At 35.0% G+C, this 16,756-nt stretch overlaps 1 protein-coding gene across 2 annotated transcripts in view; it reads left to right on the plus strand.

Annotated features, from left to right (window-relative positions):
* The window catches only part of PKIA (cAMP-dependent protein kinase inhibitor alpha), a 96,023-nt gene extending 80,166 nt beyond the window's left edge, over nt 1-15,857 (plus strand). The window contains exons 1-3 of one of the 2 annotated variants that reach the window (XM_073794536.1): nt 4,713-4,933; nt 8,632-8,809; nt 12,004-15,857. In XM_073794536.1, the coding sequence (XP_073650637.1) occupies nt 8,659-8,809; nt 12,004-12,083 (231 nt within the window). In that variant the 5' untranslated portion in view covers nt 4,713-4,933; nt 8,632-8,658 and the 3' untranslated portion in view covers nt 12,084-15,857. Of the gene's footprint in view, nt 1-4,712; nt 4,934-8,631; nt 8,810-12,003 lie in introns of those variants that run through there. The other variant, XM_033842958.2, reaches the window with a different exon arrangement.
* Nucleotides 15,858-16,756: the final 899 nt, after the last annotated feature.

Raw genomic sequence — 16,756 nt, forward strand, 5'->3', positions numbered from 1 at the left:
AATAAGTAATATTCTTATGCAGGAAAAGAAAAGAGAAAAAGATAGATAGTATTGTACTTAGCATGGAAATAGCTGATTATTTCCAGAATATTTTAGGAATCAAAAACTTGCTTAGTTAAGTTCTTTACAAAAGGGTTCCCTTCTCTAATCCGTAGTGTTTGTCGGATAGCTTCCTGTTACTGTGTAGATCAACAGTTCTCAAAATTTGGTCCCCCAACTCCTGCATGTCCCCAGTGACCCTTTCAATCATTCCCTGAGATACTTTCAGTGGATTCACAAGTTTAAAATAATTTTCATAATAATACTGATGCTATTTACCTTTTTCACTTGGCTGCCATTTGCACTAATGGTGCAAAAGTATGGTGGGGAAAACTGCTGACACCTTAGCATGAATCAAGTCAGTAGCAGCAAACTACTAGTAAGCCTGGTATTCTTCACTGCCACACACTCAGAGTTAATATTTTTAAAATGCAAGATGTACCTAAGAATGTACTTGATTAAGGAGTAAAAATATACTAATTTTGTCAAATCTTGACCCTTGAGTAGAGGTCTTTTTAATATTCTGTGTGATGAAATGGTAAGTCAGTGAAGATGTACCAAACTGCATGGTTGTCTCAAGTAAGTACTTGTGTGACTGCTTGGGTTGAGAGCTAAATTAGCCACTTTTCTCATGAATCACCATTTTTACTTGAAAGAACAACTGACAAGCAAACTGTGGTTTTTTCAAACTTGGATATTTGGCAGAGATTTTCTTGAAAATGAACAAAGTGAGCTTGTCACTTCAAGAGAAGCAAAATCCAACTGTATCTGTTGCCAATGATAAAATCTGAGCTTTCAAATAAAAATTACAATTTTGGAAAACTTATTATTGGCCCCTGTGAACTTTTCAGTTTCTCAATTCTTAAAGAATTTTCTGTTGAGATAGGTGGCATTACTAACAAATGTGATATTATATAATGAAATAAGCTACTATTTGGAAATTTTACATAACCTAGTGAACCAATATTTTTCCAAATGACCAATACCTGATATTTTAAAAATACACATGGGCAAAAGATCCATTTAAGTTGCAAAGTAGACAATAGATTTTAATAAAACAGTAAGGGAAGCATATTGATATGGTTTTAGATTCCACATTGCAAAATTTAAAAATCCATAATTATCTGAAAAAGCTATTAAAATTCTCCTCACTTTCCCAACAAAGAAATCTGTGTGAGGCCAGATTTTCTTCATATACTTCAACTGAAACAACATATTGAGACATTGAACGCAGAAGCAGATATGAGAAACCAGGTATCTTTTATTAAGCCAGACATTTGCAAAACTAAGCCAGAAAATTTCAAAATGTAAAACAATGCCATTCTTGTCACTATTTTATTTTGGCTTTGGAATATATATTTCATTTCACTAAAAATATACTATTTACTGAAACGTAATGGGCTTTTTATTTATATTTTAAGTGAATTAATAAATATTTAAAATTTACAGTCTTAATTTCACATATGGTAAATATTGGCAGATATAACTATATAAACAAAATCTCATTCGGGTTCTCAGTAATTTTTGATAATGTAATGGATATCTGAGGCCAAAACGTTTCAGAAACACTAATGTAGACCAAGTCTTAAGCACATAGGAAACTACTCAATGACTTCTATCAAACTTCACATGATTTCATAAAGTAACAATGGAGAAGTCATGTAACTGCATTTGTAATAATGGTAGAGGAAGAATTTTCCTTCTCTTTTAAAAAAAATCATACCATTTATATTAGAGAGAAGACTTCAGTGCCTGCTGATGACATTCTCTCCATTCTTTCTTCCAAGTCTGTGAGTCTCATTTTCATGTGTCCCCATTTACAGGAGTAAAATTAGCATGTTATCCAGTCACCATTTGGCTCATGACTCAATGTCACTATAAAAATCATTTAAGCAGCTTCATAGACCCAACTTCTTTTAGAATACATCTATGCGGACACTTCAATTTGTTTAATACAGGAGACGTAAGTACATACTTTTTCTAGCCTCTTGCAGTCTATCTAAATCTATAAATTATGCTAGGGTGAAATCTGGTTTATCCTCTCAATTTGTGTAAATGATATTTAAAAAGATAAAGGGCATAAATAAGGGAAAGACCAACACAAATTATGAATCTCAGTTTAGAAATCCATTATACAAACAAAACAATTTTAGAATACCAATATACTGTTTCCTTTGTTAAAGAGGGAGAAAGTGAGACTTTTTTAAGAAGGGAGAAAAGAAAGCAAGGTTATTTCTTAGTCATGAATTTTGATTGGATTTTTAGATATCAATATTTAGAAATTTATGCTTTAAAATTTAATCTAATTTTAAATAGTACAGTACTTAAATAATAAAATGTCTTTTCCTCCCTCTAATCCGACTTTGAATATTAGTATAATTAGCTCTTGTATATAACTAGATACAAAAAATAGCACCATATTATCTTGGTTATATCCAATACTACCTTTTTGTCATGTCTAGAAAATTCTAATTATAGCAACATAAATAGGAAGCTTTAGTGAAGAGTCAAAGCCCACTTTTGGTAAATTTTTCCAAGTTTTATTCTGATTAGTTTATTTTGCATAAGGCCAGAATGTGTGCTAAGTGCTACTCTATTAAATCTCTACCAGCTGCTGACACTTTTTAGACTTTTTTTTTGACTTTTGTCATTTTTGGGTGAATATCTGTCAGCCATAGTCATTTGGCAACAGTTTCCCCAGAATTTCTAAGCCAACTACAAGTCATTATGCAGTGATTATATTGGTGTAAAAGTTATTTCCAATCTCTGGTAGTCATATCAATAAATTGAAAAGCTGTGTCAAGATGTTTAGCTCAAAGGAAAAAAACATAGCTGCCATGTTTACATGCCATGCCATTTTACATGCCATGCATGTAAAAATTACTGTTTTTGAGCACCTAATGGGAGTTCATTAAGGAAGTATAATCATGGAGAGAGAGAAAAAGATACAGAGTTTATAACATGTATATGTTTTGTTTCAAAATGTAATCATGTATTTAAATATGCGCTATTTGTCAGCTATCGTTCTTTTTACTGAAAAGTAAGTTTATTGTCTGGAGAAAACAAATCTAATAAAAGTGAAATACTACTTTATAATAATAACTATTATAATAATAATTATAATGGCTACCATAATTGAATGCCCAGTACTTTCTATGTTACTTTAGAGGTTTACAATAAGATGCACATCAATCTAGCAAGTATATTTCATAAATGCTTAAGAAGAAAAGGAGTTTACAGAATAATCTATTCTCACAATTCTCATTATTGTCTTTCACTAAATCCAATTGAAATCTAGATACACACACTTCAAAGATGAACACAGTATACACATACATCTCTCATAACCCTGTTTCTTCTTCCATGTGCTCATTACTTAGGAGTACCCTAAATGAAAATTCAAATTAAGTTTTTGGCTCCCCTCTTATAAATAGAATTAGCACCGTCACAGAAATTAACATTTGCAGATATACAAATCATAATGCAGTGCTCCTTTTAATTCATATCTTCTCATGGAAAATGTCACCACTTTTTTCTGTCTCACTCTGATTTTTCAAATCTTCTTAAAACTATTATCAGCAAAGTGAATTAGATGTAAACTCCCACATACACGAGTATTATTATGACAGTCTACATTTTAAAAAATGATAATGGCAAAAAACAAGGAACTTTATTGCAAAATACAGTGTTCTTTATGCAAAGCCCACAGACCTGGGTTCAAGTCATAGTTCCGTGTGTTATTTAGCAGTCCCTTAACTCTCTGACTTATTTTCTTCAAATGAAAATGAGGATATTTTTGCCTACTTCATAACATTGTTATCAGATGAGAAATAATAGAAGTTGTGCTATTTTTAAAGCCTATGTTTTAAAAAGCCATAAAGAGACTAAGAATGAGAGACAATAACAATGACTTTGAGATGAGCTTATTCCTGTAACCTACTTCGCCTTTTTATCAGATATATTTGATAGATATAAGAAGGTCAATGACTGATTCTAAATTTCCACAAAATGTGCCCTTATTTCAAAATGTGACCATAGAAAGAAATCGGTAAAGATATCCAATTCTAAATCTTTAAAGTAACATAGAAACTAAGTACTGCATTGGTTAATGATAGTGGAGTAGGTAATGAAAATATCATTATAATAGCACCGAATTACTCAAGGTCAAAAACTTTATGCAGATGTGTAGCTTACTCACAGACAGGCAACCTGGTAAAACAGAAAGAGTGGACTGGGATTTGAAGACCTTCATTCCAACCACTTAATTAATTAACTATGTGAAGATGGGCAGATCACTTGAACTATCTGGTCCTCAGATTTTTCAACTATAAAACCTTCCAGAGTTTTAGGATTTGGTGATTTAGTATAACCCACGGATAGGGAAATTCTCTGTGGCTACTGATGAAAGGTGATTAATGTATTTCTTCCTCATTGTTCAGTTCTATTCAACATACTTCTATTCAGCACTGATTATGTGCAAAAGGCTCTACTAGGAATTCTATGTAGTTAAAATATTAACAAAATGCATTTCCTGTCTTGTCAGAACTTGTGATCTGTCTAGAAGGAGAGGCAACCATGATGCCAGTTAGAATTTTAACGCCCTGTACGGGCACAAATCAAGGCCTGTGGGAGTGCTAGGTGAAGAGATGGGGAAAGAAGACAAAGAGAAGATGGCATTGGCTGAATTTTGAGGGCTAAATCCATTTCAACAAGCAAGTTTGTCAGGAGAAGGCATTCCAGGTTGAGTAACAGACTTGAGCAAATGACCATCAGAGAAGCTCTGGGAAAACACTGCATTTTTCTGTAGCATACCAAGTATGAGAGTGAGTGGTTAAAGTTAAAGCAGCAAAAGTGCGTTCTTTTTAGATTGTGGGAAAACTCAGCAATAATCCTGGTAAGAGCTTTTTCTGTGTTTTACAGAGAATAAATATGAGTGACATCAAATAGAAACCAACATGACCTGGCAGATGATTAGATATGGATATCAAGTGAGAGAAATAAGTCAAAATATGCCCCAACACGGCGTATTAATGAAGCCAGTTTTCTCTATTTATGTGTTTTGTTGTTGTCTTACTTTGTTTTATTGAATTTGAAATGTTTGTGCAAAACCAAGTGGAAGTCCCTATTCAGCAGGCAGTTGCTCTTGTGTGTGAGGACCTTGGGAGAACATTCTAAATAGCAGGTGCAGACGTTTGTATTATCCATAGTGAGGAATTAGAAGCATTGGGGTTAGATGAGTTATTCAAGTAAGAAAGTAAAGAAGGTCAATGACTGATTCTAAATTCCTACAAAATGTGCTCTGATTTCTAAAGGTGACCCTAGAAAGGGAAGTCTGTAAATAATACAAAGGTCAAATGGGATGGAACCAGGATAGTAAGGGATCATGAAAGCTAAGGAAGTGACAGTTGTTTTTTTTTTAAATCAGTACTTACCCACCATGTGCCAAACACTGTGTTAATCTCTTGAGATACATAATCCAAGTAAATTCTCATAATCTTGAGAACTAAGTATATTTAGCACAATTTATAGATAAAGAACTGAGTACAGAGGGATTAGACATAGCATAACAAGTAAATGGAAAGTCTAGATTCAAATACAGATAAGTCTGATTCTTATAATTATTTTGCCTCTATAACTTTTAATATATGCTAGGGGAGAGTTTCAAGGAGAAAGTAACTGGCAGTGTCATGTGAGCTCAAACAGGATAGACACTCACATGAACATTTAACACTAAGCGGTTACTTAATGTTAATACAGATCATTTCGGTGATCTATATGAAAGTAGTCTCTGTAAAACATACTATATAAAGGCCAATGGAATAGAAAAATTCTAAAGGTTGGTTCAAGGAAAGTGAGAAAATAAAAGTAGTTGAACCCTACTGAGAAGTTTAATGAAGGAAAGAGAAGGTAGCGCAAAGATTTATGAAGGTCGAGGAATGGGTATTTGGTTGAATGGTTGGTTCATTTTTTTTTTTAGTAAGGAAAGACTTGAACATGCTTATAAACTTGACAGAGAAATCCAGAGGAGAAAGAAGACTCAAATTATTGAGAAAAAAAATGGATGGAGAAAGGTCCTACAGGAGGTAATAGGAAATAGAATCAATAGCATGCCTTAAAAAAAAAGCAGCTAGTTTATCTAGAAAAGAAACAATAGTGATTTACAGAGAAATGTATTTGAGAAAGGAAGAAATGTAAGAGAACTTGCAGCAGATGTCCTATATCTTCCCCAAGAAGGAAGATGCAAAGTCACCTCTTAAGGCAGGTAGTGTCTGGTTGTGTGGACTACAAAGGGTTTGGAATCCTTCCCACAGAGAGAAGCCATACAGAAGAGTCAAATAGAGGTGAACAAAAGAATTTCCGTTCAACTCAGAGTGTATACTAATAATAGAGTAAAAATGTTTAGTTGAGCCAATTGGCACAATTTTATGACTTTTTTGGTAACACTTATCCACCCAGTAATGAGATCAGAGAAAGTGTACTGTGCTGTTTTCCAGGTGAGGCTTAGGAAAGCCAAGGTGACGGTAGACCAAAGGGACTTCTTGATGCTAATGAGAAGCTACACGAAACAGTGGGCAATTGATCCAGACTGGGCCTAGAGGAAACTAAAACAAAAAGGGTTAAAGGAAATAAAGATATGACCAGTGTGAAGAATAGATTCATTATGAGTAAGAGGAAAAGAAAAAAATTGGTGGTTATGGTCACAGAAGGGAATTTCCAAATTCAAGATTCTAGAAATGATATAGTTTTGAGTGATCATTGTTTTTACACTTTCACTTAAAGTGCCATTAATGATTATGTCATCCAGCTGTCCTGCTTTACTTATTAGAAAATGGAAGGCCAGGAGGTCAAGTGATTTTCTGTCACTCCATGACCCAATGTCAGGGGCAGGACTAAATCCAGGATCTTCTGAGGAGCATTTGGAAATTTTAAGTAACATGGTAACAACCATTAAATCATATTCCCATGAAAAAGAATGATGCATATAGTCAAGTGATTGGAACCATAATATAGTCACAGTAAAGCATGCAGTATTCATATATTTCCTATTTCAAAACTTGTATTATGCTATTCCTCCCTGTTTCCTCTTTTAGCTTCCTCTTACAGAAGAGAGAGTATAAAAGTTTTCCCCAGATTAAATTAATAGCTCCCTCATTATGCACTGGGAGAAGAACTAAGCTTTAAGGAAAGTGCTACTGACTGCCATCCTGGATTTCACTGTAAATGGCATCAATTTATTTCAGAGTGACAGTGTGCATGTCCATGATAGTGTATGGGTTCTACCATTTTTGCTTCTTCCACATTTCGTATATTTTGAAAAGACTCCTTTCTGTTGATTATTGGCATGAGTTTTTAATCTTAAACTATAGTAAAATGTAATTGGAATGGATAAGACAGGAATAAAGACACAGACCTACTGGAGAATGGACTTGAGGATATGGGGAGGGGGAAGGGTGAGCTGTGACAAAGCGAGAGAGAGGCATGGACATATATACACTAACAAACGTAAGGTAGATAGCTAGTGGGAAGCAGACGCATAGCACAGGGAGATCAGCTCGGTGCTTTGTGACCACCTAGAGGGGTGGGATAGGGAGGGTGGGAGGGAGGGAGTCGCAAGAGGGAAGAGATATGGGAACATATGTATATGTATAACTGATTCACTTTGTTATAAAGCAGAAACTAACGCATCATTGTAAAGCAATTATATTCCAATAAAGATGTAAAAAAAAATGAAAGATTTACATTTGATGATCTTTTGTTATTACATGTATCTCATATTCTACCTTGAAAATATTTTCTTCATTAAGTCTTTAATTAAGTATGTGTGTTACCAGGTCTGTTTGGGGAAACTCACTTTCATTGAGTCCTTTGTAATTTTGAAGATTTTATTTCAAAGTTTCAGTCAAGAAAGATTATTATTCCTCCCAAGGAATGACTTACCAAGTAAGCAACAAGGAAGCTGTGCTCCTGGACTGGGAGCGGTATTTGGTCACTGGCATTGTTTAGAATTGCTGGTGCATGATGATAATAAAAAACAAACTGGATTTTGGTCAATTTCATTATTGTTCTTAGGTTCTCTGCAAACAATGCCCTTGCTTACTGCTCATATCTAGGGTGGAAAACTTCCACTCCACCTCCCACCACTTTGGTATGCTACTGAGCTCAAGTTCTTCTTTCTGGAGTTGAAGACTGACTAAAATGGTATTAGCGAAGGAGAATTTTATGATCTAAACTGGGTGGCCACAAACTACGGCATGCAGGCCAAATCTGACCTTATGCCTATTTTTATAAGTTTAGTTTATTACTTTTATTTAATGTATTCTCTTTGAGTACTTTTGTCCTACAACCATAGGGTTGAGTAGTTGGATAAAGACTATATACCCTCAAAGCCTAAAATATTTACTATCAGGCCCTTTACAAAAAATGTTCCCTGACCCTTGATCAAGAATCAAAGCATTACTTGCTTTGTGGACATGTAAGCAAGACAGTTATTTCACATCCATATTATAGGCCAGTAATTTAACAAGTGTCTTTGTTAAATGTTTACCATTGACCAACATTATATTTACCTTTTAATTTTTATCTGTTTTGTAGCTCCTGCTATGTGGATATTTGTTAGCAATGACTGATGTGGAAACTACATATGCAGATTTTATTGCTTCAGGAAGAACGGGTAGAAGAAATGCAATACATGATATCCTGGTTTCCTCTGCAAGTGGTAACAGCAATGAATTAGCCTTGAAATTAGCAGGTCTTGATATCAACAAGACAGGTGAGTCATTTGACATCCATCTCTATGAACATGGAATGATTTGCAGCACTTCGCTAAGTAGGATTAAGTCATGAAAAAACACCTTTGAAAGTAACGTAATAGAAAGTTATAAACAGTCTAAGGCAAGATAAAAGGCAGGTACTAATCTCTTAATCACTCCCACTCTGTTTTCAATGACTGCACCTTACAGGGTTTCCCACTCAAATGCAGAATCCTTAATCTGATTTTACTAATGCAATCAATAAAACACATGAGTTTTTTTTTTTTTTATTTAATCCTAATCTCTATAAAAGCTCTGAAATATCTTATGTAGAACATTTAACAAAGTTGGAGCTCCTACCTTTGACAGTTTGGCCACCTGTAACACTTAATAGCATTAGATATTTAACAAGATTCACAGATAAGTCTGACAGATCTCGATTCCAAGAACCATTTCAAAATAAAAGGGTCTCCAGGACCATTTTTCTTGAGAATGGAAGTAAAATAGTCTATTACATAAATAAGTCTTAGGTAAGAAGTTTTCCTTTCATGATAGACTGAGTTTGAAAAATTTGTCTTACTATTGAGCCTCGAACTCCTACCCACCAAATCTATCTTTACCAATGAAAAAGTAAAATAAGTTTGACATGTCAAAGTACAAAGTGCTGAAACCCCTGATGGCTCTTCCATCCATAGCTTTTGCAAATATCAAAGCTGAATGTATTTCCCTGAAAAACACTTGTGCAAAAAATAATCTTTAAAAGTAAAAAGGAGTTCACAATTAAGGAAACACAGTGTTATATATGTGAAAAACACTGGTCAGTTTCTGACTCTTGGTAACAGCTTGATAATTCTTTGCTATTAGAATTTTCATGGCAAAGCCTTCCAGTTATTGGAAAACTGAGTCAGAGTACATATATATATATATATATATATATATATATATATATAAATGAAATAGCTCAGCAACATTACCTTAAAATACCTACTGACAGAACTTTATTCAATGACTACAGGTCAGCAGGTCATAGATTGGTCTTTTAAAACTCAGGTTGAAAATAAAACTTTAATAATCACTTCCATGGAGTATATAGACTGATGTATATTTTAGATTTTGTTGTTTCTCTGTTACTACCAGGAGTTAATTTTCAAAATAGCTCTGAGAAAGGCTATAGGGAATTATTCCAATTTGGTGGCATGAAGTAAGTAAATATAATTTTTCTGCAATATTTGAGAATTTACTAATCTTTTTCATAAAATTTGTGTTTTATATGAATACTCTATTTTAAATAATCTGCATTAATTTTAGCCACTCTTACTATGAGGACATTTTTATTCATAGTGTAGTTTAATTTCTTCTTTTTTTGTTTTCACTGAAATTAAGACCCATTAACCTCAAGACCTTTCTTATACAAGAGACTATAGTCTCTTAACATAGTCTATTAGACTATGTTAAAATTTAAATAGGTTGACATTTTATATTAATAATTTTATATTTGATATTAATATGTTATAATTAAATAATTTAAAATAATTCAAATATCTTTATGCTTCCAGATATATTCTTTTTCAAATATTTCTACATGTTAATTGCAATTCTGTAGACCCTGAAAGAATTTTCTGTTTCTCTTCAAATCACAAAACCCAGAATAAGGCAAAGTATAAACAGCACTGACTTTATTTATTATTCTAAGTACCAAGAACTAAAAGTAATAACTGTACAATCAAAAGTCCAAAACATAAAAAATAAAGACAACTGTACAATGGCAAATTAAATATCACTAGCTGAGAATAGCACGGGACTTCCTTTGTAATTCCTGAGTATTTCAGCTTCTATTTAAGTTTATGCTCAACAATATTGTTGTCCTATGTTTATCTTGACTTGTTAACAAGCATCTATTTAGCCACAGCTCTGTGTTTGCAGCATTATTCTGAGCCCTGAGGAGTATCCCTGGATACCTAGAAAGTCCCAAGCCCCATGGGAGTTAAGATCCTCATCTTGTATTTATGCAGTCACTTTCATCCTTAATATTCTACTGTCTTGCATCTGCCCTAATATGACTTCATTCCTTTGGTTGACAGAGCTTCTCCTATTTATCGAGTTCTCATTTCATGCTAATCTACACATCTCAGATTCAGGCCATCTGCATAACTTGGGGGCTTGTTCATTTCTCTAATAGTGAAGATAGTACATGAAAATTCTATATAATGCATCATGATATTCTTGGAACACCTTTAGAACAGAATATGATTTTTATGTGGAAAAACTGCTTTTAATTTCCCTAAAGTATGGTTCATGGTGAGGTGTCTTGTGTGTACTTGTTAAGCGTAAAGGAGTAATTACCTTCAAAATTTCCATCTAAATAACGGACAGTCTACTTACTTCAATTAATTTGAATTATGGTAATAAACTCTTAGCAAAAATTAATATAATACGCATTATTGCACACCCAAATATTTTGTCCACTAAGCCATATTGGTCGCTTAGTAACAAGCTAACACAGGCAAATATTTGAATCTTTGAATCAAGAATTGCCTGCAGCTTGCACCCAGGTAAAGTGACCTAATATGGAGAGAAAGCATTGTTTAATTTTAGTGTTGCTATGGCTGAGATTGTTGCTAAGGGTACAGTTATGAAAATGGTTTTATTGGATTTGTACATATGTTCTGTAAGGGCAGGCCAGAGGCCATCATAACTATTTGACAAGGGACTAACCAGCTGACATAATGTCCTTCCACTGTTGCTTTTAATTTAAATTAATTAAACCTATGAGAAGTCAGCTAGGTTATCATCAAGTGTTCAGAATAACGTAAAATGTAATTTTAAAATATTTCTTAATATAAGATAGTCAGGCATCAAAAGGTAAACTTGTTCCCTACGTCTGATTTCTGCAACCTATGAAACTACAAGTGCCATGCCATGACCTGGCCATGAGATTTCCCAGCTATTTATCAGAAGCATAGAGCATCACTAACCATTCTAAAAATGCAGTTATTATTTTGTTTTTGAGCCATGCTCTTCCAGAACCAGAATTAGCCCTTGAAACACTTAAGCTGTTTTCTTGATGGGGAATTGATTACCAAGAAAATATACTTGTCTCTATGAGAATTTCAGACTTGAGTATTTCTGAAATTTCCAATATGATATACTGAGAGTCAGTAAATATAAGCAATCATTTTTATTTTGCCTTTATCCTTTTTTATGTCTCTAACAGAAGGTGAAGAAGATGCACAGCGAAATTCAACAGAACAAAGTGGGGAAGCCCAGGGAGAAGCAGCAAAATCTGAAAGTTAACACCCCACTTTGATCTTCATCAACACCTGACAATGTCTCAAATCTCCAGGCCTGGCTGGAATGCATTTATTTCCAAGAGTGAAAAGGGGAAAAAGAAAATGGCTGTGCTGCATTGCAGGAACCTGCTTGTTATGTTAAAAATGGGGGCAGAGGCTGTGGCTGCAGACAGACTTTTCTCTACCTCTGGCATCAGCAATGGTTGAAATCATGTGGCTTGTGTTTGGATGTCATTTTTGTACGGATCCTTTCACTTGACCATATGATTAAATGCTTGTAGAGAGTAGCACCGACCTAGGTGATGATTCTTCCTGTAGCATCTGGCCCCTCACAATGTCAGAGGATTTAATTGTGTCTAATCGCAAAGGGTTGGTTGAACCCCAGAGTTTAAATATCTCTGGCCCAAGTATTCACCCAGTAAAAGAACCATCCAGAAAGCACTGTTTTTAGCATTATGTATCTGTGTGTTCCTGCTGTGTTATTTGCACTGTTTTGTATTATACAATATAGATGCTCAGCACTGCCCCCTTCTTTGATTGCTTATGAAAAACAAAAATGATGTACGTTACTGTGAATTTTTATACTAATCATTTTTAAAAGGGCTGCCTAAAAATTCTGCTCCATCGTGTGGTGGTGTGCACAGGATAGAACCCACATTTTTTTTTTTTTTTTTTCTTTTGCGGTACGCGGGCCTCCCACCGCTGTGGCCTCTCCCGTTGCGGAGCACAGGCTCTGGACGCGCAGGCTCAGCGGCCATGGCTCACGGGCCCAGCCGCTCCGCGGCATGTGGGATCTTCGCGGAGTACCAGGGCACGAACCCGTGTCCCCTGCACCCGCAGGCCAACTCCCAACCACTGCGCCACCAGGGAAGCCCTGAGAGCACACGTTTTTTAAAACCTAATCTTTCCCCTTAATGCACAGCTGATGAATTAAGTCTAACAGATTCATCAACACTCCTTTGCTTATTATACAGGCATTTGAAAATATCCGTTAATGTGAATATTACCTGAATTCAGTCTGTTTGGTGTCTACACAGACCAGAATTCAAACTGCAAATTTTGTCTTATTCCCAAGTGGAGAACTTTTTCCAACGTATATTTTTATTTCCAATTATGAGGATTTCTGAGAATTGGGGAGGTGGGAAAGAGAATACAAGATAATACTAAGCATGGGAAATATTTTCTTCTATGGAATCAAATTTATCACAGTGCTGTATGATACTATTAAAATTTGGAGGACAGCTTATCTCCACGGAGCAGCAAAAGATGTAGAAAATGATCTTGCAATCATGTGGACACCAATCACAAAAGTAAAGCCCTTGTGTTGTGTTTTTCATGTCTTTTTTCAGCCCTATCAGATCCAAATGTTATTATGCACTTTCTAATGTTTGTAAACTTTTACTAATAATTAGTGTGAATTCCATTCTGATACAATAATAATCATCATTAGAAGCTGACAAAATCCTCATTAATACTGTTAGTGACCTCTGCTGTGTTTTGACATCGTGGTTCTTATATGGAAAGTTTCTATGAGCTGTGTAATCTCACTGGTCAGTATTATGAAATCATTTCTCAGTGGTAATATATAAGGCACCAGTAATATGCCAATGGCTCATGAATTACTGGACAAATGGCAGGCAACAGGAAGACCCTTTGCAATAAAGACCCCACTTAACGGTCCTTGAGGTCTTAGATACAATCCCATGTGAAGTAGGTTAAGCAGCATTTCAACAGATAATCTATATGGACATACCAGGAACTCAGCCCTCCTTTGTAGTTACATAAAGGATGAAAGGTAAGTCTGCCCTCATCTCCCTTTACAGTACTTTTTGAATGAGTGGAATAAGGGCATGGGTATCACATGGTCCTCAATCACATATTACTAGAAAAAATGTTAACAGTGTGAGTCATTGAGACAATAGGAAAGATTAAATTTTAGAGCACTTCCTTCTGCTTAACCCAGTAGGATCCAAAATGTCCAGTTAACGTTCAAACAAATCCACCTATTAATAGACTCACAAGTGGGAAAAGAGGTTCCTGGGGCTATGTTAGACAATTTCTGCTAGTCTATTTAGCACATCCAACCCATACAATCACTTTTTAATATCCTTATTTATTATCCTCATAGCTTTCTTGTGATTCTAGGTAAAGTTCTCTTCATCCTTAAAATTGTGGAATTCCAAACTGATTTCATGTGATTTTGTAAAGTTTAGGACTAGTGCTGAGTATATGTGGAGTATTTATATTCCTGTGTGATATACTATTATTAATGCATGTGGTATCATGCCTGTCTTTGAATATATAATAGTTGCTAAATTGTGAAGTCATATGGAGCTTTTGAATTATTTTTGACCTCTTACTGCTACTTTGTCTGCTATATTCAAATCCAGAGGTTTTCCCAAGCCAGAAAATAAAAATTAGCTTTCCAAAACATTCACATCCTACAAATGTTGCTCAGCAAAAGTTCATAGTATCTTCCAAATTTTATCATAATATCTTTTACTTGCAAGTCAGTAACATACAAGGAATTGAATTTTTAAGGAGAGAAGGAAAGAGTAGAAAACTAAGACACTGATTTGATAATACACATTGAATTCCTGTTAACCAACTGACTTTATGCTATTCACTTCACAGCACATATTATCCCATTTAATCCTCAAACAATTCAATTAAAGAGGTAGCGTTATTCCATTTCATAAATAAGGCAATTAAGGCTCAATAAAGTATAACTTTTACAAGCTTGAAAAGCTAATAAATGATGAATAAAATTTGAAACTGTTTATCTGTCTCCAGGGAGCTTTCTACTGCACGCGCCCTAAAGTTGAAGCCAGTTACAGAGCATGTTTATCTGGAAGGGAACTTTTAGAGATGGACTGAATCAGCCTCCATATTTTAGAGGAGGAAACTGAGTCCCAGAAAGGGCAATTGTTTTTCTCAAGGTTACCTAGATGAGCAATGACACATATGTGAGTAGCACTTTTATCTAAAAAATAATAGTAATAAATTTAATGTCAACTTATTTTTTCGTGTTATACTTCCCAGAAGACATTTTTTTCTGACATGGAGTCTGTAAACTTAGCATGGTTCAGACTTTTTATGTTCCATGCTACTCATTTTGTTTAATTAACTAGAAATTGAAATTTTCCGTTTTTCAACTTATTTGCAACAAGTGTAAACTTTTCAAATTTACCTTTTATCAATTGTAAGTGTCCTATGCTGACATATTGATATCATAAATTCATAGAAATGTTTTTCCAACAGATAATAGACAGGCAGCCTCCAATTTTTAGGCAATATCCCCAGAGCTGTGTACTGTAAATGCCCAACACTTGAGTCTTACTCAGGCACAGTGGAAATACACCATTTTAGAAGATGACTGATAATGTCTGTTTCTCTTCAGAGACGCATTAAGGGGTAAAGAAATGTAACTGTGGGCAATAGAGTTTCTGAGTGAAACCAGTAGTAATAGGGTGAAAATGTATAGTCATCAAGTGAAAACAGGAACGGATCTATGTTTATGATGTCTTTATAGGGCCTAAATTGTTCTTTAATTGCAAGTGGCAGTCTCTGAAGTCATTTGTGAGCTTGTATGACTTTTGTATTTAGCAATGTTGCATGCTCACATAATTGATATTAAAAGTAATACATTTTTCTGAAATGTACACAGTCTATTAAGAGTATTTATTGAACATACACTATGTACTTGATGCTTGGGAAAGTGTTGCAGGTAATAAAGGAGAAAGCCAAAGCTCAGCCACCCTGTGGTGGACATACCCAGCATTCCAGCCTCATTTTTCCTGGCCTCTACTCCAAAACTTTTCACCTCCGTTCCACCCTGGTAGCCCACTTCCTGGACTTTATCACCTACTAGAGCCATCCCACCTCTCAAATATTAAACTCCAATATCACTCCTGTCTTCTTACCTGCTCACCTGTAGGACAGTGATTTTCAGTCAGAAGAAAGATAGGTGTTTATCAGTACCCCCTGAAAGTTTTTACAATGCTCCCTCCTCCCCCTGCACACACAGAGAGATGAGCACTCTCTTCCCCTTGGAAACATTCCCTGGGATACTTTCATATCTTTTTTTTTTTTTCCTCCTACCCTCACCTCCACAACTTGAGAACCACTTATCTAGAAGAAGTACAAGGCTTCCTGATGCACCCAACCTGTTCACTGAAAAACTAAAATGAATCAACAAAAAGGAGTGCTCACAGACACACAGGGTTTTACTATATTAAGGATAACATCTTAGAATAGAGGAGCAAACAGTTTAACTTTTTTTTATCTTAGTGTGTTGCTCTCTTTTCAAAATGTTACTGTTACCACATACAGGCAGTAAAGACCAAGCAGAGACCAAGGCAGGGCTCAGGAGAAAACAAGCATCAAATAGCACTCAGCCTGGATCCAGGGAAGGACTTAAGCCAAAGAGGCAAAAAAGGATGTAGATCTTTAAGTTCTTCTTACTCAGGTCATGAGGATAAAACACTACATAGGGATTTGGGACAAAATACTAGCAAACAGTGCGACCAGTTTGCATTAGCCTCTCGTGTCTCTTCTTGTAAATGTTTTGCATGTGTCTAGTCCAGGATATAGGGATTTGGGGTCCCGGCCATCTCTCATTGTAAAGTCAAAAGTAAAAACCCACCTGACTATCACCCATTATCTTTCTAATTTGCA

This window comes from Tursiops truncatus, chromosome 17, assembly GCF_011762595.2.
Source record: "Tursiops truncatus isolate mTurTru1 chromosome 17, mTurTru1.mat.Y, whole genome shotgun sequence".
Classification (NCBI taxonomy): domain Eukaryota; kingdom Metazoa; phylum Chordata; class Mammalia; order Artiodactyla; family Delphinidae; genus Tursiops; species Tursiops truncatus.